The sequence below is a fragment of the Callorhinchus milii genome, unplaced genomic scaffold, assembly GCF_018977255.1.
Source record: "Callorhinchus milii isolate IMCB2004 unplaced genomic scaffold, IMCB_Cmil_1.0 Scaffold7, whole genome shotgun sequence".
NCBI lineage: Eukaryota > Metazoa > Chordata > Chondrichthyes > Chimaeriformes > Callorhinchidae > Callorhinchus > Callorhinchus milii.
The window spans coordinates 18,857,074-18,880,588 of NW_024704748.1; the positions used below are offsets into that span (position 1 = coordinate 18,857,074).

At 38.6% G+C, this 23,515-nt stretch overlaps 1 protein-coding gene and 1 non-coding gene across 4 annotated transcripts in view; both read right to left on the bottom strand.

The window, feature by feature from the left end:
• prkg1b (protein kinase cGMP-dependent 1b) overlaps positions 1-23,515 on the bottom strand; it is a 201,246-nt gene that overhangs the window by 144,707 nt on the left and 33,024 nt on the right. For all 3 annotated transcript variants that reach the window (XM_007897001.2, XM_007896991.2, XM_007896982.2), the window contains exon 2: positions 12,684-12,850. In XM_007897001.2, coding sequence (XP_007895192.1) covers positions 12,684-12,850 — 167 coding nt within the window. The remainder of the gene's footprint in view (positions 1-12,683; positions 12,851-23,515) is intronic.
• On the bottom strand, positions 7,108-7,179 carry trnae-uuc. The gene has a single exon. It is a non-coding gene; the product is annotated as a tRNA-Glu (tRNA).

Consider the following 23,515-nt stretch of genomic DNA (forward strand, 5'->3'; position numbering starts at 1 on the left):
TCCTGTCATAAATCAGTCACTTCCTGTTACTGTCAGTGCTGATATCTCCATCCCTAAAAGCCAATCAGTTTAGTCCTTTAGTATCCAAGGGAGAGTTCATGTGCCATGTTTCAGGGGGTTGAAAAATGTTCCTTGTGTTTTCCACTAAATAAACAGGGAGCAGATCTTGTTTCTGGGAATTCCTCCAAATCAAGCAAAAGGAAAAGTAGGTCCCCAGCTAATTGTTTGACAGTGGCATTGTCATCCACGGTGAGAATTGGAAGACTTGCTACCAATGTATACTTTAGTTTCTTGCTATCAGTCTGGGGGTGGAACCATTTTAAACTCTTCTCATGGAGTTAAGTTCAAGCTGAAACTTCTAAATTACCAAATTATAAATGGTGATAAAATAGTGGGAGTGGAGAATGATAAAATAGTCAGTTAATCAGAGAAATTCATTTTCAATGTAAAAAAAATCTGCTGCTTTAAATTATTTCTAATGTTAAACCATTTAAATATTACTGGATTTAATAGGATAATATTGGGATTAGCTGGCAGCCAATTATGATTAAAAGGATAAGATAAATAGCACTTTTAAAGGATTGAAAGATTACGGTGACCTAGAAAAAAATCTGATGATTTTCATCAGATTTTTCAACCACCCGACATACTATTCTTTGATGCTTCGTAACCAGGATACAGTTATGGAAAAATTGCAATTCAATTTTAAATCATTTCCAACACAGTATTTAACAGCAATAAATTATATCCTATGTTGTGATTTTGATATGTAATTGTGGACTAGTAATGAACTGCATAGGATTTTACAATATTTATATTTGACATTAAATCTGCAGAAAGTAAAGGTTTTGGTACTGGTAAGTACTCAAAGGAAATCTATGCAAGTTTGATCTTTGATTATCATGTTATTCAAGACCATAGACGACACAGATAGCTTACTGACCTATAAAGGACATCTGTCTTAAAGGAGAATTAATAAAAGCTGTCGAAATTTACCATTGTCTATATACTATACTTCAGGAAGAAATACTAGTTTTCCTCTTACGGCAAATTAACTGATTCTTCTACTGAAGGAGTATATCACTTTTACAATTGAATAATGCTTGGTACTTCAAAAATTAATGGACTGGCAAGTAATTTATTTTCTGATATTAGTTTGCTATATGGGCCTTGATGATCTGGATTCCCTGGACAAATGAAATTAATAATTTAACACGTAACTTCTTACAAAGGTAGAATTGTGATCCCTGAGCTGTGCAGCCATGAAGGGTTAAGATTCAGGTTCAAATAACAGAAACAGAAGAGAAAGCACCAGTACAAACTGTGCTGCTTATTTATTTAAAAACATCAAATCGATCCCCTGGCCGATTATCACATTCACGTTGCAGGAAGTCAAACATGGGCATTTTTAATGAATGCTCCTGTTTTTTTTGTCTGCAGTTTGCTTTGGTCATGCCAATCCAAATGCTGTAATTTTGTCATGTAATTCCCTGCCATGTACTTTTGCCACATAATTCATTCTATGTCATTTAATTGCCCCTGTGACTGTATGCAGTAAATGCAGTAAATATATGGCTGGCATTGATTTTGCCTCAGATTCAACTTCAAATAAGAAGCAAATAAGGAGCACGTCAAAAGGAAAGCATACAAAACCTGACACATAAATTCACAAACTAAACAACAAAGTCATCTGAAGCACAAGTGGCAATAATGGGTCAGTTGTGCAGCTATTAAATTCTGTTCAGTACTTAGTTTACAAAAATAAGGAATTATAAACCCTTTTATTGCCCATCACTCAGGGTAGCTATCTATCAGAATTCTACAATCAAGGTGTGTGTGTATATATACATATATATAAATAAACATGCATATTTTGATATAAGGCATCTTCTGAAATTAGTAATTAGAAATTAGTTTTTTTCGTGCGATAATTTCATGTATTGAAACATTTCATATAGGACACACAACTAAATAAACAGATCAAACTTTAGAAAGATTACTTGTAACCAAACAGCCTTGAATTGGTTTCAGGTAACGATTTTAAGCGCTCTTTAGCTTATTGTAGAATTTTTTAAAATAATTTTCCTCCCAGAATTAGCACCAAAAAGTGCTTGCTGTGAGCCGAAGCAAAATAAATTACTGCTCATTTGCTTCTGTTGCTAATTTTAATTTATATGAATGACTCATTAGGAGTCATGTCTCGGGTTGTTTTCAGGAGTGAGCTGATCTCAATCACTTGTGCTTTTTATTTTCCTTCTACACTTAAATCCAAATTGAAAGTCAAGAAAAATAATGTGAATCTGAAATGTGGCCAAAATCAGAAAAGTTATTTAAAAACAACTTAAATAGAAAAGATAAGAAGGACCAGGGGGAAAACTATAGAGACCATCAATCATGAAATATATTCAAATGCTTTGGAGCTTAGTAATAGAGGGCCCTGACTGGCTCAACTAAAATACTGATGATAATACAATATTAAGGGAAGAAAATTAAAGAGTTATATGGAAAGGGAAAGGGAAAATTGTTCAAGTCTTTGATGGAAATGTTGAGCTGCTAGTTGCAAAGCTTCAGTTGGTTAGAAATCAAATAGGACTCATTGGTTCGTGATAAGATTCAAGTTCTGCTGCAAAGACAAAATAGTACCACGACTTCAGGAAGAAACCGTTTAAATTGCATAACACCAACCACCATCTCTCTAAGACGTTTAGGATATATTTCATTATTTGCATAGTCTAGAAGAGAAAAATAAATAAACTCAATCAATGCAGGTCAATGTAAGACAAACTACTCTCTTGTCTAAATAATTTCCCGACGTGAAAGGTACTTTACAAATGTAATTTTGTATTGTATTGCTACATATTAATACTGGATTCGTTAGAGGCTATAAATCTTTGGAGAACAAATTCAGACTAGTTTAGAAAAGTGTGGGCTTTCAGAAGTTCATTGTGGTTTCCTACAGTGCTTTTGGTCATATTTATAGAATAATGTTATAAACAAAGAGCACATCCACCACCATGTATTGTATTCACAAAATTCTGCATCCAGCTAATATGAGTAGGGAAAAGCCAAGTGTCAGGGTATATTATTATACTGTGAATCAAAGCAAATTATCTTAATTATGTGCAATTTATTAGTCAGGTCACAATCCTTCACCCATGACAGGTGTTTAAACCTCAATATTTATGTCATCCAAATGCTATTTATTAGCTAATCTTATTCTATCTCCAACTCTTTTCTTTTTGAGATTATTGTTATCTAACCTTCTCTCTACTCCTCCTTGGAAGCTTTGACTTATCATGGGTTCAATTTCATGAGTGTAAGCTATCCTACAATACCTCACTCTAGTAAACATTTTCAATGCAGTCTCATACTGCTGAATGCTTTATTCAATCAGATCCTTTTCTAAAACTCAGATAATTATATTCTGTTCTGAGTATTTTTATCAAATATTCTGTGATGAGCTCAGGGACCTGATACCTGAGCCAAGCAGGTCGACACCAGAGCATTGTTGATCAGCCTTCTTTATTCACCTTAGAATCATAGTTGACTTCTACAAAGAAGGCCATTTGGTCTATCAAACCTGTGCCACTCTCTGTAAGAGCTATATCTGTTTAAACCACTCTCCTGTCTTTTACCATACTCTTTTACAGTTTTCTTTTTCAGTTATTTGTCTGAAAGAGACTTGGAGAGAGAGAGATAGATACACATTACCGAGGTAAAGGATTCTTCCCACTCGACATCAGGTATCGCTGATAGCAGCAGATAGCTTAATTGCAGCAATATTTTGATGTGAACTTTAAAGTTGCTGATGCCTTGGTTTCTGGAAATCTCTGCCTATGATGCTGAAGAATAAACGTCAATGATTTCTCTCTCTTCCCCTCCCCCTTGGAGACCCTTGTGCCCTCTAGAAATTGAGTTCTCAGTTGTTGGAACTTTAGATACTTCAGCAAGGCCTGGGGTTTTCATGCATATTAGACTCCTGACCTAATTAAGAGTAGTGGAGATAGTGATAAACCGGGAATGATTCAAGTGTGTATTAATTCAGCTTAGTCCCACTGCCAGGCTCAGTAGGGCTTCCAAGCCCGGTGCCCCTAATGATATCAACAGCACTTGTAACTTGCAGTTTAAAAGAATAATGAATGCCTTTATGCATCAAGTGAGGGGCTCGTCAAGAACTGGGTACTTGTGGAGCCCCTCAAGTCATTATGTAAATGATATTTACAATGCAAATTACCATTGCCACCATTGAAGTGGTGGTGCTACACAACTATCTGTTTCATTTATATAGTTGTGCTTTCCTTTTTGTCTTCACTTTGTTCATTTCAAAAAATTTTAAAAGCATTATATGATATCAAATTGCATCTACATTTGTCGGGGCTTCCAGTTTATGCCGGTGATGGGGAACAATTGACAGGTACATTCTTATATAGAAATGCAGAGGTTCAACTCTTCTGTGTGAAAGTGGAATCTGTCATCATTAACTGTATTCACAGTGGACCTACACTGATGCTCTCACGACTTGCCTTGTTGCTGTGGAGAATAAAGATAACACAATGGATAGAAAGAGGGGAAACAGATAGAAAGACTGCTTTTGTGCCTTTTCATTTGACTGTGTTAATAGACTGGCTGGTATATCTATTTAGTCAAAGGTACTTTGAATAGTATAGTAGAATGGGTAGAGGCAGAATCCATTAGACAGGTAGGGAAGTAGACAGGTATATGAAAGATAAGGGCTTGAAGGGGAATGGAGTTAGTGGGACTGAATGAGCTAGTGCAAACTCTGGCTATATAAATCTCTATGATTCTATAATGACGAGTTGATTTAAGATTAGTTAAAGTCTTTCATAAAATCTGCAATCAGAAATTAAAACATTGAAAAAGACTTAAAATTAGAGTATATAAGCTATTTTCCAAGTAGATTTAATCAATTATTCCATGGATTTACTTTCCTGTTTGAAAGTTATCTCTAGATTTATTAAGAAAGCATGTTTAAGTCATAAATAATAAATGTATTAGACAAACAAAATCTACACCACTGTTCAGATTTTCTTGAGCCCTCTCTTTTCCCTCTCCTGCACCCTTCCCCCTCCTCATATTGCAAGTCACTAGAGATGAAGTCAGGTGCAAATCACACATACACCTCTCATATATGTGCCCCAAAACATCATCCTGCATCTTGGCAATGTTAGCAAAGACACAAGTATTTCCAATCAGATGAGGCCTGGTACAATAGTGCTGAGTTACTAAACTATCGAGAGCTACAGATCAGCATAATAGATCAAAAATAATACTGACTCCCCCTCTCTTCCCCCCCATCCCCATAATTCAAAGAACATTGAAATACTAAATTGATGTCAGACCGTCTGCTCGGTAAATATCCTGTCCTTTACCTTCTTTTTAGATTTGATTTCCAAAGAGAAGAAAGAAGGTAAGAAAAAAAGGTAACATCTTTTCACAACAATGCACGATCTGCTTTACCATTGACTTCCCAACTCATTTCTCGAAAGTGCTGCATAAATGCTTGCTGATTAAAGGTAATCAAACAAAACAGTGGAAAATTTATCCATCCACACAATATATCAAATTGTTTGAAGAGAGCATGCAAAATAGGCTATTTTATATAGGTTATAAATAGGCTAAACAGGCTATAAATAGGCCGGTTGTTAATTAACATGTACTCCATAAAATGCAAACATTATTTTAGGTTTGCAATGTTCAGTCAGATTACTAACTTGCTGAATACTTCAAATCCAAACATTGCAATGGCATTATTTTATCATACTGTCAGATTAACATGTTGCAGGCTTGTCCTAAAAAAAGCAGACATTGGAGCAATTTATTTTGATTTGTTAGCAGCTAAATTGTGCCCTTATTAGTCTAAAATATCAACCGGAGCTAGTTCTGTGACAGTTAAATAAATTCTGTCTTTCCCCAAAAAATTGGATTATAACACTATGCATGTCTATCATTCTTAACATTAACTATTTCTATGAAAGTTCACTTGCTCGGTGAAGCTGACTATGCAGTCTAATAGGCACCAATTTATAATAGGATTTTTAAATATCAAATCCTAAAGGTGTGTCTCACACAGAATCACCAGATGCCCATCTTATTTCCAACTTGCTCGAAGGTAATTACATTAAAATTATTTTTTATAATAATTTTGATGATAATTTTTGGAAAATTATATTGTTAGAATATATTCACAAAAAAGAAAAATATTAAACTCACAAAACACTCAACTATCAATATCCTTAATTCACTGAAATCCTTGCACAATATCATCAAAATTATACCCCTCCCAAAACTCTGAAACTCAGAAAACACAATACATTTAATTCAGCCCAAAAATATGAAATGCCATGAATTCTCTAACTTAGTACTTAACAAAGTAATAAATCTGCAGCAATTCTTTACCAGCAGAGGAATATTCTTCAAGCAATTCACCTTGAGGCATACAAAAAACATTCAAATTCCACCAAACAGAATTTCATTATTATATTACAAGTGCCATTTCTCTTTACCAGCCTTCGTCACTGCTCTTATTGATATAGGTTAAATTTCAAGTTTCTTTTATTAAACTCAGGCAGAAGCAAATCACTTTTGAGAAATATATATTTTAATTTTCTTCATTTCCTTTCCTTCAGAGTTCAATAACTAATTGGTTAGTTGCAATAACAGAACTGCAATAACAGCTCTATTAACAATAACAGCAATAACAGAACTGGTCTTTCATTCCTTAAACGTCAAATGGATTCTTGGGTCATTTATGTGTGTAACATGTAAATATTATTTTTTGGGATACCTTTTTCAGTTGCAAGATATACATAAAAATATGAGCGAGGATATTGCACACAAACATATTAATAATAATAATAATCCTTGCATTTGATATAGCGCTTTTCACGTCGGGAGGACGTCCCAAAGCGCTTCACAGAACACATTGTAAAGTGAATTGACTGGATATTTGTGGGCGAACGCGGCAGCCAATTGCGCACAGCAATGTCCCACAAACAGTCGTAGATTGAAAATGACCAATTTAGTATTGTTATTGGTTTTGGAGGGATTATTATTAGGCGTGTGGAGTAAGGAAACTTGCCCAAGGTTTCACCCTGCCTGGAATTGAACTCAGGTCTCTCGCTTGAAAAGCGAGTGCTCTAACCACTGAGCTACAGGACTCCAAATATTGTATTTACTGGAGTTATTATTGCAGAGATTTCTAATGGGATTCCTTGAAAAAGACTAAATTCACAAATGGGGACTCCTCTGTTAACCACACGCATGTTGTCTGGAAATATGCAGTCACAACACCTTACAATAAATCCTTTGAAGGGCTTTGAGACATTTCAACAATGTGATAAGGCACTATATCAAACGTAAGTATTATTATTATTGTTATTACTATTATGTCACTGTGACCTGCAGCAACTTTGATGCGGTGGTAGATCAAAAACAAAACAGAAAATCAAAACATTCCAAATGGTTCCTCAAGATTATTTCTGTACAATTCATATTATTATTAATAGTAATAATAATAATAATCCTTTCATCTGGCAAAGCATCTTTCATGTCACTGGGACGTTTCAAACCGCTTCACAGGATACACTGTAATGTGCAATGACTGTATTTCTGAAGGCAAGCTTGAAGGAAATTACATGAAACATGATTAACTTGAGCTGTTACAGCAGTGAAATATAATGGGACAGACTTCAAACAAGAAGCAAAGATTTTTGCTTGAATCCACCGATCAGAGTTGTCCTAATTAAGGAATTAGATGGAGAAACATTTGTTGGACTCTCAGCTAATGGGGGTTGGAGTATTCTGATTTGACTTATGTGTCTGAAGTTTCTATTGAGAGTAACATGGGATCTCATTATTATAAGTGAAAGGAGAGTTTCATATTTGTACTTCAAGGGAAGATTATGTTCTCAAGGATGAATCAAAATCCAGCACAGAATATATTTTAGTATTATTATATTTCTTAAACATAATGTATTATGTTTTACCATCACTATTTTTTGAAGTCATTTTGATCATTTGTTTGGTCTCTGATTTAAGTGCCCTCTGTTAGCTATTAGCAAACTTTTGGAATTGGTCTCCATGACAACTAGCAAGAGGATTACAGAGCTCCCTAGGAATTTGGCCCCAATAATGATTCACTTCACAATTTGTCATCACTTCCTTCTTCGACAGAATGATAAAAATTAATAATGAATGGTGCAGTTAATTTTCGTAAATAACAATAATAATCCTTGCATTTGATATAGTGCCTTATCATATCTTCCAGACATCTCAAAGCACTTCACAGAATATACAACAACAACAACAACAAGATTCCATTTATAAAGCGCCTTTCACGTCAGGAGGACGTCCCAAGGCGCTGCACAGTTGGGTCATGACCCGAGCAGGGGGGAAATGGTCAGGGTGAGGGGAGGGAAGGGAGGGAGCGAGGAGGGGGAAACGGTCAGGGTGAGGGAAGGGAGGGAGCGAGGAGGGGGGAAATGGTCAGGGTGAGGGGAAGGAAGGGAGGGAGCGAGGAGGGGAAGAGAGTCGAGAGGGGAGCTGAAGGCACGGTCAAAGAGAAAGGTTTTGAGACCGGCCTTGAAGGAGGAAAGGGAGGAAGCAAGGCGAAGGCACTGGGGGATGGAGTTCCAGAGCCTCGGGGCTGAGAGGCTGAAGGCCCGACCACCGATGGTAGGGCGGTTGGGGCGGGGGACGTGGAGCAGACCGGAGCCAGAGGAACGGAGGGTACGGACAGGTAGGTAGGGGGATAGTAGGTTGGAGAGGTAGGAGGGAGCAAGGCCGTGAATGGCCTTGTAGGTGAGGATGAGGATCTTGAAATCAAGGAAATCAAGAATATACTGTAAAGTGGAGTGACTATGTATTTTGTATTTTGTGGGCGAAACAAGACAGCCAATTGTGCACAGCAGTGCCCCACAAACAGTCGTGGATTGAATGACTAAACTTTTATTATTATTAATATTTTGAAAGGATTTTTACGACCCAGAAAACCGATCCACCAATTCACTAGCACCTGTGTTCCTAATTACTTCTAGCTAACCGAGGCGTGTGTGTGGAGTAAGGAAAATTGCCTAGGGTTTCGCCCTGCCGGAAATCAAACTCAGGTCCTCTCGCTTGCGAGGAGAATACTTGATATTTATCCACGTGATCAAAATGTCTCAAAGTGCTTCACAGGATTTACTGTAAAGTGTTTGTGTAAAATGCCGATGAATGCACCACCAATTTACCCACAGCAGTGCCCCATAAACAGCCATGAAGAGAATGATTTTTTTTCAATTTTTCCCTTTACATCATTTTATATGGTTCAAGATGCATATCAAGACATACACTCGGAATCTGGGCTGACACCCCATTGTAAAAGCTGCATGGTCAGACGTGCTGTCCTTCAAGTGCAACATCAACCCAAGATCCGATCTCTTAGTTCAAATGAATGTTAAAAATTGCATGAAGCTATTCGAAAAAAGAGTTTCTCCCAATATGCTGGCCAACAACCTCTAGATTTAATAGATTAAATGGCTGCCACATTTGCCTCTATAAGCAATCTCTTAGCGTCACAGTAATTAGTTGTGAAGTTGTGTGTAACATAAGGTCACAAGAGATTTCCCAAATTTCCTGGTATACACCTGAAAATACTGAAACAAAGATCAGGCTGCATCTTTTAGGCGAATGGTTCAGAACTCTGCCACTAAAGAGGTTCCAAACTGATCTTGACCAAGGTCATGTACCATAAACACACTAAGCTTTCCTTTCTTCAGCTTTCATTCAATACATCAATAAAGCAAGACCTTGCCTGTGTTTCCTTCTATATTATGAGATATCTGTTCAAGGAAAAGTGTTGTTTCGCTGAAGTTAACAATGCTTGTTCCTGGATTAATTCCTGATGTTAGATAATCTATAAATAGCCATGTTCTCATCCATCTCATAAAGCATTACAATTAACAAAGGATAACAGATGTTTCTTTACTATCCTAGGTATTATTTAGACCAAAACACCAGAATGGTAACCATGATGTGCTGTTAATTCTTATAGTCTGTATCTAATGAAACATTGTGAATGATTAAATTACCTGTTTTATGAAAACCTCTTCACTGAATCAAGTAAAGAAAATGTAACAATGTTTAAATCAATAGCCAAGGGTTAACCTACAGATTACAGTTTGAACGAAACATGTTTGTAGAATGCAGAACAAAAACTAAGCACTACCCAGGTAATAGGATGATCTAATGGGACTTTTCTCAATATTAAATTAATGATGCCACTATCTGTTAAATCGGTTGAAATCTTCCATAAAACAGGTCAGATGTTTGCATCTGTGGAACAGATGGATATAAATGATGACTCAAGTACTCTTGCCCCAGGGGGGGGGAACATGTTCTCTTATGTTCCCAGACAGCCAGGCTGCATACTCATCAGAACTAACTACTCACTCCAAAGATTTATAGACCTCCAAGTCACATGATTTCAGCAGAGCTTATTATTTCGCCCCATAAAATACACAGTCAATTCACTTTACAGTATATTCTGTGAAGCGCTTTGAGACGTCTCGAAGACATGATAAGATGCAATATCAAATGCAAGGATTATTGTTATTATTATTTATGCACTCCAGGGTTAAATCTCTAAAGCCAGCAATAATTTTGCAGATAAAAAATATTATATTTGTTTCTATTTCCCTTTAACTCAGAGATACAAAATTGATTACTGTGACAACAAAAAGCTGTTTCCATCTCCACAAAGTTCAGGGTTAGAGCAGAAATTCACCTGGAGACTCCTCATGTAATGTGAAGTAGGCCCCTGACCTCTATGTACTACAATTCAGTACCAGGTAGTCTAAGAATTTCAATCCGTGTGCATTGTGTACAAAGCCAACAAGTGTAAGTTAACTGCTGCATAAGGAATATGATTTTTTTCAAAACAGAGGTTCAATTTAATATAAAACTAAGTTATATCACATTTTACAGCGATTGAACTTAAAAATTATTGGACTTCTCCAATAAAGTGCTTTTTTTATTTTAGGTTTAATTGCTGTCTAGTATATAATACTCTCTGTCTGGTATATTTATAGGAAGTAAGAGATTTATTGTATGTTCTTTCAATACTTTTCTGTGACAGTGTTCTAGAATTTAGTAAAATTCCTAACACGGTTAAGTACAGAACATAAAGATGATTAAGATACATAGATAATAGTGGCAGGAAATGCACAGCTAGTTCTGCACAAAGATCCATGGAGGAAGGGCATGTCGAGTACACCATCACCTTCATTTTCCATCTTCCAAGAGTTAGCTGTCTAACTCCAGATTCGGAATTCAGTATATTCAGCCATCTGAGCTTAGCAAAGTATAATAATCTCCCAAAAGCTATAGATTGTGCTGTTCAGCGACATGTGGGTTGGTTTCAAGGCATCATGAAAGGGAGCAATGAATTCTGTGTTGCTGGGGCTGGGGCTGGCTGGGAGAAATATCCTTAGAGGGAAGGAGGCTTATATTGAACAGATCTGGGGATGCGGGGGATGGATTCATATTCTGAAGTTCTGTTATTGCTAGAGGTAACATATCAGGTTTGTCCTAAACTTGCCCTACACTGTCCTAATCCTGCCTCTCTTGTCCTGTCTTTCAACAACAAGGCAGCAAAGCTGGGTATTGTTCTCTACTGCTGCTGCTGTAGACGTTTACATCAATTTTGAAACAAAGCAAGAGATTGCTATCACACATGAATCTGTGGGGTCACAGTGCGTGAAAGTGAGATCAGTACAGATATGAAAAATAATACTAAAGGCACACCTACGAGGAGTCAGTCAGCTGTGCACCAGCAAAACTCTTTACTGTGCTTTTTGCTGTGCGGTGCCTCAGAGCATTTCATTTATGCTGTTAAGTACTTATCTCACGTTTTCAGTCTAAAGCAACATTTTTCTCCCTATTGTTGGTGACATACGATATTACCATCCTAGCAGGATGCGTCTATGCTATTTTAAAAACAAACATTACAAGTCATATAAAAGTAGCCCAGAATGATTATTCTCCTCCTCCGAGCTTTTGCTTGATAAATCCCCTGGGAAATAGTGGGCTCAGGTTCATGTACCACCTCTCTGACACAGTATGTTGATTCTTGTACTATATATAATTTTCAAAGCTGTGTATTTGTGACCTTTTTGTGATGTACAAGAAAATACCAGACAATGAAAACACTTATTAAAGAAGCTATTTTCAAAACCATAATGTATTTAGAGATCCACAAAAATATCCTAAAAGAGATTGCAACATCAAGAGTATAAAAATCTTTGAAAATAAGATGTTAAAAATAAACATCTTAAGTGGTAATGTTAAATGACTCAAGTGACAATGAGGTAAAAAAACAAATCTTCCTTTACCAATTGATGTGCATATTTTACTTTCAGAACACTGAGTCTCCGAACATTCAACTGGGAACTGGCTGTGCCAAATCCTGCATTGTATTGTAATTGTCAGACCAATGTAGAAAAAAACTGTTGTAAAACTATTAAAAACAGCCAGTTGATACAGTAGCCTAATACCCACGGTTCCCTCCCGCTCCGCCCCAGTTCGGCAGCGTGCTCTGCCACCATCAAGCGCTCTGGGACGCTACCCCGAGTGAAGGGCACTATAAAAATGCAAGTTGTTGTTGTTGAACAACTGAAATAACCTACCTTCCATAACATATACCAAGGATCCCACATCACCCTCTTTGATGATACAGCTGTCTTTGCCAAACTCCACTGGGTACATGCAGTCAACGATCTCTTGAATCTGTGACAGTTCAAGATTTTTCATGAAGTCATTGTCCAGTATTGCTTCCTTGATCAATTCCTTAGACCTAAGTAAAAAGGGAAAATATGTTAATAGATTGTTTACAGATTTGCTAAAAAGCAATATAGGAAAATCAAATATGTCCTGCCAGAAAAAGAGATTGTGAACTCCAACTAAGACGTCTGAAAACATGTTTTATTTTCAATTAAACATGTAGTAATTGTGAGAAAATGAAGGACTGAAATATTTTTGTCCATTACAAAGCATGACAAAATTATTAATCTAGCTTTAAATTTTCCCCCAAAAATTAACATTTCATGAGCCTCTGATAACTTTGATATACTCTTTATTAATGCCAATGAAAAAGTAGCAATGAATGATAAGGCCTAGAAATATACAAAGTATTCAAACTTCACCAGCCTCTCAAAAAAAAACAATTAATAAATTGGTCATTTTCAATCTACGACTGTTTGTGGGACATTGCTGTGCGCAATTGGCTGCCGCGTTCGCCCACAAATATACAGTCAATTCACTTTACAATGTGTTCTGTGAAGCGCTTTGTGACGTCCTCCCGACGTGAAAAGCGCTATATCAAATGCAAGGATTATTATTATTATTATTAAACCTATTGTTCACATAAATCAAAACTATCACCTCCTGTTTAGTGCATAATGTTCAAAGGATTAATGATAAGCACGGACCAGGTTGGACTGATGGAATCCCTATGATTTCTCAAACCAGCCAGTGTTATACCATTTGTATACATAGGAGTGCACCTTATTGTAAACCTTACATTGTACTCTTAATTTATTGCAGCTCTGTAAATTGACGGAATTAGTCTCTTAACTGATACTTGTCAGCATTCAGTAAATTTTCACTTCATAAAAGTATGATTACTATTCCATCAAAAATAATAATGATTTAATGTTTGTGATTTTATTTATGTGCACTGAATTCTACAATAAATTTGACATAGCAAATTTGAATTACTCAGAACTATAGGAACACTTTTGTACTGCTTTGACTGTTTTGATCACCTAATTATTGTACCCAAGTAGATATATATTTACATTATATTTGAGCTTAAAACGTGTAGTACTTTCTGCTCTACAAAATAGTAAAAGTGCTCTGATCATTTTTGGCAATATATAAAGGTTGGAGCGTGTGACAAGACAAAACATTTAACAGCTCTAAATGCAACTTGAGCTGATTTATAATAATAATAAGCCTTGAATTTGGTATAGCACGCCTTATTACGTCTTTGAGATGTCTCAAAGCACTTCACAGAATATACTGTAAAGTGAATTGACTGAATATTTTGTGGGCGAAACACAGCAGCACAGCAGTGTCCCATAGTCAATCATGGATTGAGTGATCAAATTATTATTATTTTTTAAAGGGATTATTAACCCCGAAAAAGCAATCTGCCAATTGACTAACAACTGGGTTCCTACTTACTGTTAGGTAAACAGAGCCATGTGGAGTAAGGAAACTTGCCCAACGTTTCGCCCTGCCTGGGAATCCAACCCAGGTCCTATCGCTTGCGAGGCAAGTGCTCTAACCACTGAGCTACAAGTCGCCAACTCCATCTCAACTCTGAGATGTGTTACATCCCTGAAGCACATTTAAACTTCTGATATTCAAAATTTATGCATGTAAAGATTATGTTCTATTGTTGAAAAAAAAAACTAATTCTTCTTCATTCTAGTTGCTTCCAGTGTTAAGGTCTGCCATATTCTTTCAGCTTCAATTTTAACCAATATGGTAATTACCAATAAAACACCACTGGGCGACTCCTAAAACCATTCAACTTCCATTATTTTCGACGAGAAAATTGGAAACCTACATCCTATTTGTGACATGACATAGCGACCTATATGTATGCAGGAGCCAATCCAATCTAATCTAATTGACTACCTTGAAAGTGAAAATCAGTCAGTGACAGTCTGAAAGGAAATGATGGCTTGATAGATGAGATCATTAATGGGAAACCAGAACAGCAATGTATTTCCCATTGAATTGTGATCCTTATAACATCTGAACAACCCATTTGCCAATGTAAGCAATGCTTCTCACATCAAGCTGAAAAGCCAACGATTGAGCTCAACCAGTGAAGCAAAAATCATGTTTGAATCAAAGGTTAGAAAATCTGCGATAATTCATGGCGATTGCTGTAAAAATAGTGCGGTTAAATTCAGAATGGCAACGGTTCACTACTTGTGTTCAGGAAAATTGTAAATTTCTGCACGTAAAAGTGATTAATTGCTGAATATTTGTTTATTGTTTCACCCACAAATATACAATCAATTCACTTTACAATATATTCTGTGAAAAATAATCCTTGCATTTGATATAGCGCTTTTCACATCTTCTAAACGTCTCAAAGCGCTTCACAGAATATACTGTAAAGTGAATTGACTGTACATTTGTGGGTGAAATGCGGCAACCAATTGCACACAACAGTCATTGATTGAAGTGACCAATTTTATTGTTTGTTTGTTTTTCTTAAGGGATCATTATTATCAGGCATGTGGAGTAAGGAAACTTGCCCAAGGTTTTGCCCTGCCGGGAACTGAACCCAGGTCCCTCGCTTGCAAGGCGAGTGCTCTAACCACTGAGCTACAGGACTCCAAGCATTGCAAAGTGCTTTGAGACGTCTAGAAGATGTGAAAAAGCCCTATATCAAATGCAAGGATTATATTATTTATTATAAAGTACAGATATTTACTCAGCATCACGTGGTGTTGTAAGTTGAATGGAATAACAAATAATGAAAAATGACATGTAAAACTGGCCAAATGCTGATGAGGGCAAAAGAATTCATAGGACTCCTTTGTGATACTGTATAGTTTGCCTTTGAAATAAAAGACAAAAGCTTATAGTGTCAGCTGCAATGCATTAATATAAGTGGCAAAAGTGCTAGAAATTCATGAGTTACGAAGCTGAAAAAATGGCGGGCAAACTATCTACATTTCTACAAATACACCATTTGTACAGTATTCTATCCAGGCCAGAGATGGAGGCTGTATATCAGTGTTTTATGAACATAAAAATGGGAGGATTGCAAGAACAAGGTGGAAAATTGGTTTGAAAAGTAATCCTTATACCTACCTAACATGGTCAATGCAACTAAGGAGTGAAGATATATTTTGAGAGGAACAAAATCACAGCCTTCTAATTTAATGGGTGAAAGAAGATGAGTCAAATATATGCAAGAGATGTGATGAATTCTATCAACTTTAAACAGTCACAATGTAATGTTGAAAGCAATTGAGGCTTTTCAGGGTATAGTATAACTTCACATCCTGCTCCTGGGAGCAAAATTCTGCAATATATTTTACGAAGACAGTGAATATAGCACATTTTCAAGGATAGGTCATATCTACCTGGCCCATAAAGGTAATGATGCACTGTATATTCATCTGATAGATGGATTTATAACTGTGCCTGAGGACTGAAAGTGAGCGACATAAATGGATTTGTTAAGGCGAATAGAGCATTGCAACCAGACTTGCTGCAGCACATATTCCATATTTGTGAGGCAGCACTGTTTCGAAGAAGTAGCAACGTACCAGGCAATGGCTGAGCTGAGAGAGACTCAGCCACTGAACACAATGCAAGTAATAATGGGGCAGAAATGTACCTAGTGCTACACACAAAGGATAGGAATATCAGTCTCAATACAGAGACTTCATTATCATCTGGTTAATTCAACTGCCTAAGAAGGGAATGCCTTACTGCAAAGGAGCTTTATTTCGTCACACAACACAAGCTGCAGCCAAAGACGGAGACTTCAGATGAAATCCTCACAAATTCATCCACCAAAGACTTTGCAGGCACTATGAAGTATACTGGAACTAGCTCACTTTAGCTCACCTGCTTTTGTGATTGATAATTACAATGAGGACAGCAGCTGGTATCTCATGCACAAAATACACAATCAAGTCACTTAACAGTATATTCTGTGAAGCACTTTGAGACATCTCGAAGAAATGGTCAGGCACTATATCAAATGCAAGGAATATTATTATTACTATTATTAATTACCTGGGTGGCTGATTGGGGCCAGGCTATTAGACTCATTCAAAAAACAGCTTGTGCTGTTATGGTCACATTACTATTCTAGTAAGTTTAGAGCCAGGAAACTGGACCCATTTAACAAGCAGTTCGATATTCTAATAGGAGTAAGGATGAGTAGAGTGAGATGAAATCAGCCAAAGAGCCTTCTTCACCTGAATCACTCTTGTTATCCCGTGATCTTGTGACTTTAATTACATTACAAACTAGTGACTGATACAAAATGTAATGAGATTCAATAGAATAGATTCCGAGGGTTTAGGTGCTGTAGCGGTAAGGATTCTGAATAATTTTCTGGATGAAACTCAAAAATAGAATGGGAGAACTGTAATGGCTAACATAAAAGTTGTAGCAGTGAAGTGAGCTGATTTATTTGCTTCAAAAACAGTTTTAGATATGTTTGATAAAGCTACGGGCTAATTTATATTTCGATTCCATTGCTATGAACTAGGTGAGAGATCTTACTATAACTGGGTTTCCGTGCCTAGTCTTCACATCAGTACATTTATTTCACCTTCCCACTTGTCGATACGCACATGTGGCCACGACACAAGGAGGCCTGAAAATCCTGCTGATTTAATGATTCATGCTGACACTTTGTTCAGGTATGCATAGGTAACAAACGCCTACACTTTTAGAGTGAGCCAAAAAGACATTCTGCATTGCAGTTGGTGTTTGTACATTTTCCCTGATATCCTTCCTGCACAAAACTATCAATAAATGAATAGTTCGTCAGTAAATGAATTTCATACACAAAGTGATTTCCATTGTGACACAGCTTGCTGGTTTTGTTTAACCAAGGCTATTGACATCCCAACAGAATACATGGATCAACATTTCTACTGAGTGATGAAGCTACTGAAGCTCGGGAGGTAATGAAGTCTGAAGGAAAGAGGCGTCCAATGTTTTGTTAGCCAATGTTTGTACCTGAGAATGTTATCCCTTTGCTGAAATGAATGTAGGTTTTGAATTTTAAATTACTCCTATTTATCAGCGTCACGTGACAAGTGGTGTGACTTTGAATTGCTAATTGGAACACAATCACGCTGGGAATGCTTCTGGGACTGAAACATGCGGTAGCTCTTCAAACATCTGTAAAATGCCAGCAGCATCGGTTCACAGTTTTATAAACCTCAGTTTGCCGAAAGCTAGAGAAAAAAACTGCACAATATTCTGAATGTGAGCTTCCAGGAAGATGTGTTTCAGATCTACATACAACAACAACAAAATTACAATTATAGAGCGCTTTTCAAGTCGGGAGGATGTCCCAAGCCACTGGACAGACAGGGGTCAGGACCCGAGCATGGGGGAGGGGTGGGGTAGGGGTGAGGGAAGGCAGAGAGGTGGGACGGTGACTGAAGGCATGATTGAGGAGGAGGGTCTTGAGAACGGCCTTGAAGGAGGCAAGGGAGGAAGCGAGGCGGAGGGACTGTGGGATGGAGTTCCAGAGTATGGGGGCAGAGAGGCTGAAAGCTCGGTCACCGATGGTAGGGCGGGTCGGGCGGGAGACATGGAGCAGGCCGGAGCCCGCTGAACGGAAGAAGCGGGCAGGTTGGAAGGGAGTCAGCAGGTCAGAGCGGTAGGAGGGGGGAAGGCCATGGATGGCCTTGAAAATGAGGATGGGGATCTTGAACTCGATCCTCTGAGGGATGGGAAGCCAGTGGAGTCGGGCGAGGATGGGAGTGATGGGGTCACGGAGCCTGGTGCACGAGAGTACACGAGCTGCAGAGTTTTGGATGATCTGCAGCTTGTGAAGGGAAGAGTTGGGAAGACCGATGAGGAGGGAGTTCCCGTAATCGAGCCTTGATATGACGAATGCATGGGTGAGGGTTTCGGCAGCCTGAGGGGTGAGGCAGAGGTGGAATCTGGCAATGTTTCAGAGGTGGTGGTAGGCAGTGCCAGTCATGGCGTAGTTGTGGGGCAGAAAGGACAGTTCAGGGTCAAACAAGACACCCAGGTTCCTGACTGGCTTAGTGAGGTTGAGTGTGCAGCCATGGAGGCTGATGCTGCCAGCACCCGAGGTGCGGAGGCGCTGGCGCGAACCAATCAGGCAGTCCTCAGTCTTGCTGAGATTCAATTGGAGAAAGTTGTCCCTCGTCCAAGACTTGATGTCGGACAGGCAGTCGGTCAGAACCCCAGTAGTCCTGGAGTTGAGGGTGGAGGCAGAGAGATAGAGTTGGGTGTCATCCGCATACATACATATAAACTCTTCACCCCTAATTGTGCTGGAGGACATCAGGAACAATACCACCACAGATAGCAATACATCTCTTCGGCCCTACAATTTCAGCAGAAACAATGGTGTTGACTTATTGCGAGGAACATATTTTCGGAACTAGATTTAGAACATGTGTTTTGATACCAATTGTATTACCTGTACCCTCTGCCAACACAGAAAGATCTTTTACTAAGAACAATATTAATGTTTGCATACTCATTGAAAATGTATTCAATGATATATTGCACCAAGTTCAATACTTGACTGTTGTAAGTATCATTGTAAGTGGATTTCCAGTATTTGTTTAGACTGGTGCTGAATGTGGACAGATTTTATATGCCCAACTCCAGGGCATGATGATTACATAGAGTAATGCAACTTCATGTTAAACACTGTTGCAACTCACTTTTCTTTGTTTTCTTACTTTAGCATTGTGAATACTGCACAAATAAAATATTTTTAAGTTCATTCTGCATTTATTCGCTAAAAAAGAAACTATCTACGCTTTGATACAATTTCTCTAAACTACAATGTTTATGTTGAGATGGAAAATAAAACCTCCATAACAAATTACAAACTGTAAAAATCAGCTGGTTCTCAACTTAGTGAAACTTCTTACTGAATTTACTGGTTGTTAAACAATATATCTTTACATGAAGGATTCTACTGTAAATGTTATTATCCCTTCAATAATATATACAGTTAGAATCATAGGCCCCAGTGACAGGAAGATTAATAGCTAACAGAGCTCAACATTAACCAGTCTTCAGTGGATTTGTATTAGGACATCTCTCATATCCAAGAACCGTCTCATTATTGGTATCTCAATTCACTAGTCTATCCATTTAGCGAAGCATTAATCTCAGTGGAAGGACTTTGGATGCTGCTGGTCTCTGGTGCTGGTTGCATTCAGGTTTCTTAGCTATTCGTACCACCATTTTGCAATCACTTCACGCCAATCAATACTTGTAAGTATGACTGTACGGATAAAGGTAACACCTTTAGCCACTGTTGCTTTCTCAATCTGCCATGTAGGTTGCATATATAGAAACCTCCTGCAATCAAGGATTCTCACAACATCCTTGCAACATTGTAAGGTATATTTATCAAATTTCAGTCATTGAAATAGCCACTGAAATAGTTTAGATAGGTCTCCTGGTGATATCAGAGCAATTAGTTACCTCATTCTGCTTAAGTTTATGGTCACTAAATAATGTTTATTGACTTGCGTTGAGTCTGCAGTCAGGAAAGCTTTAGAACTGAAAACCCTCTTGAATGCTGATGCCATACTTAAATCTCACCGTAAAGTCAACAGCCATCCAAGCTTCAGATTGCATTTAAATGATGCACATTGTTATTGACATGTTTATTGGGTAGCAAATAGTTCCCTAATGCTGAATAAATTGTACTACTTTTATCCTTTGCTTTTTTTGTTCGAGTTGCTAGGAATAAATTTAAGTCAGTTTGTGTTGAATTAATAATACTGGTTTTAAAAACAATGCTGTTACCGACATGCAAAAGGATCATATGAGCATAACTAGAGAGTGATAGTTTCCTTAGCAACAACTGGTCATAAACAAAATCTCTTGGTCCTGATCCATCAACAATTCAGTTTTCAAATACATCAAAGCATGGAGGAATACTCACTGTGCCTCTCCTACTGTAGTCTATGCATATTAAATGGTACATTTTTATAATGAATATTTAGGTAACTTGTTGACACAGGATATTGGTGTAATAATACTTTGTGGAATAGAATGGTAGAATACTGTGATTCTTTATGCATTGATTTCTCAACTCCACTGATTTGTCTCTGAGGTACCATGAGAGTGCTAAGCAATTGCCCGTAAAAATGAAAACAAAATGAGAACACTTAAAGGAGGGAAGAAAATAACCTGTTCAAAGTTTATATTGATGGAAACATTGGGCAGCTCTGGTACATACCACTAAATCCAGGTTATATACACTAAAATATTTTCAAAGAAGCAAATTGTTCATTTCTTAGAATCTATTGAGACAAATGATGAAAATTTTAATGAAGTAGTAGCAAATTTACAGTTTTTTTAATTTAGACCATGTTGAAAATGATTTAGAAATTATTCGCAAGATGATTTAGTACTAACCAGCTGTCTTCCTTCTCAATCAATGATTTTTTACTGGAAGCATGTGCTGGAGCAAACAAATCCATAAATAATAATAATAATAACCCTTGCATTTGATATATTGCTTTTCATGTCTTCTCAACATCTCGAAGCACTTCACAGAATATGCTGTAAAGTGAATTGACTGTATATTTGTGGGCGAAAAGCGGCAGCCAATTGCGCACAGCAGTGTCCCACAAACAGTCATGGATTGAAAATGACCAATTTATTATTGTTTTGTTTTTTGGAGGGATTATTGTTAGGCGTGTGGAGTAAGGAAACTTGCCCAAGGTTTGGCCCTGCCTGGAATTGAACTCAAGTGTCTTGCTTGCAAGCCGAGTGCTCTAACCACTGAGCTTCAGGACTATAAAGTAACGTATTATTAATAATAATCCTTGCACTTGATATAGCGCCTTATCAGGTTGCTGAGATGTCTCAAAGCAGTTCACAGAATATAATTAAAGATAAAAGAATATAAGAAAAAGGAAAATATAAGAACCCAAAATGTAGGAAAACATTTCAAAGCGGATGCAATGGGAATTCTACATCAAAATTAGAGAAATTCTGATAAATTTGAATGCAAGTTATTTTGTTATGTGAAGTATTATAATAATAATAATAATAATCCTTGCATTTGATATAGTGCTTTTCACATCTTCTCACCCTCACTGACCCCTCTTCTGCTCTCACCCTCCTCCAGAACACCCTCTCCTCCACACTCGACACTCTTGCCCCCATCACCTCCCATACTGTTTCCTACTCTCGTTCTTCCCCCTGGTTCACCACCCACCTCCGCTCACTGAAGAGCCAGGTGCGGGCCGCTGAGCGCACCTGCCTCAAATCTGACCTAACGGTCCACCGACAAATCTGTCTGGACCTCCTCAAAATCTACCGCTCCACTCTAGCCTCGGCCAAGTCGTCCTTCTACTCTAGGATAATCCTGGAGGCGAAGAACAACCCCAGGCTTCTGCTTTCTACCACATCCCAACTCCTCCGTCCCCCCCGCCACCCCGCGCAGGTCATCTCCTCCAATCTTCACTGCGAAGAAATGCTGGATTTCCTTGAATCCAAAATCAAGGGAATCCACTCCGCAGTCACTCCCCCTCCAACTTCCACCCACCCCCCTCCCCTTCCCTCCCACACTCTGACTCCTACCCATCCTCCCCTACACACTTTGGAACCCGTTTCCCCACCCTCTGTCACCAAACTCATCCTCTCCCTGAAACCCACCACCTGCTCCCTTGACCCCATCCCCACTCCATTCCTTATCTCTCAGCTCCACCTCCTTGCCCCACTTATCACAGACATCATCAACCTGTCCCTCTCCTCTGGCTCTATTCCCATTCCCCTAAAAACTGCCACCATCACTCCCACTTTGAAAAAACCCTCCCTTGATGCGTTGCAGCTATCAAGCTACTGGCCCATCTACAACCTCCCCTTCCTGTCCAAGGTGCTTGAAAGAGTTGTCGCCTCCCAGCTTCATTCTTTCCTCTCCACCCATGCATTATTCAAACCCCTTCAGTCGGGTTTCCGTGATGCCCATAGCACAGAAACCGCTCTGGTCAAGGTCACCAAAGACATCTTGACCATCTGCGACCAGGGCTCCCTCTGCCTCCTCGTCCTCCTCGACCTATCGGCAGCATTCGATACGGTCAACCACGCTATCCTCCTCCACCGCTTGTCCTCCCACCTCAACCTTCAAGGCCCTGTCCTTGAGTGGTTTAGGTCGTACCTCTCCCACCGTCTTCATTTTGTTTCCACAAACGACTTTTCCTCCAGCCCCCGCACTGTCTCGTGTGGTGTCCCTCAGGGCTCTGTCCTCGGTCCCCTCCTCTTCACCCTCTATATGCTCCCCCTTGGTGACATCATCCGCAGACATGGGGTTAACTTCCACATGTATGCGGATGACACCCAACTCTACCTTTCCTCCTCTACCCTCAACTCCACGACCACCGATGTCCTGACAGCTGCCTGTCCGACATCGAGTCCTGGACGAGAGACAACTTTCTTCAGCTCAACGTGCGCAAAACTGAGGCCCTCCTGATTGGCTCGTGTCAGCGCCTCCGCACTTCAGGCGCTGACAGCATCAGCATCCGAGGCTGCCCTCTCCACCTCTCAAAGCCATCAGGAACCTTGGTGTTCTGTTCGACCCTGAGCTGTCCTTTCTTCCTCATATCCGCGCCACAACTGGCACCGCCTTCCATCACCTGCGAAACATTGACAGACTACGGCACTACCTCACCCCTCACGCTGCTGAAACTCTGGTCCACGCCTTTATCACCTCAAGGCTGGACAA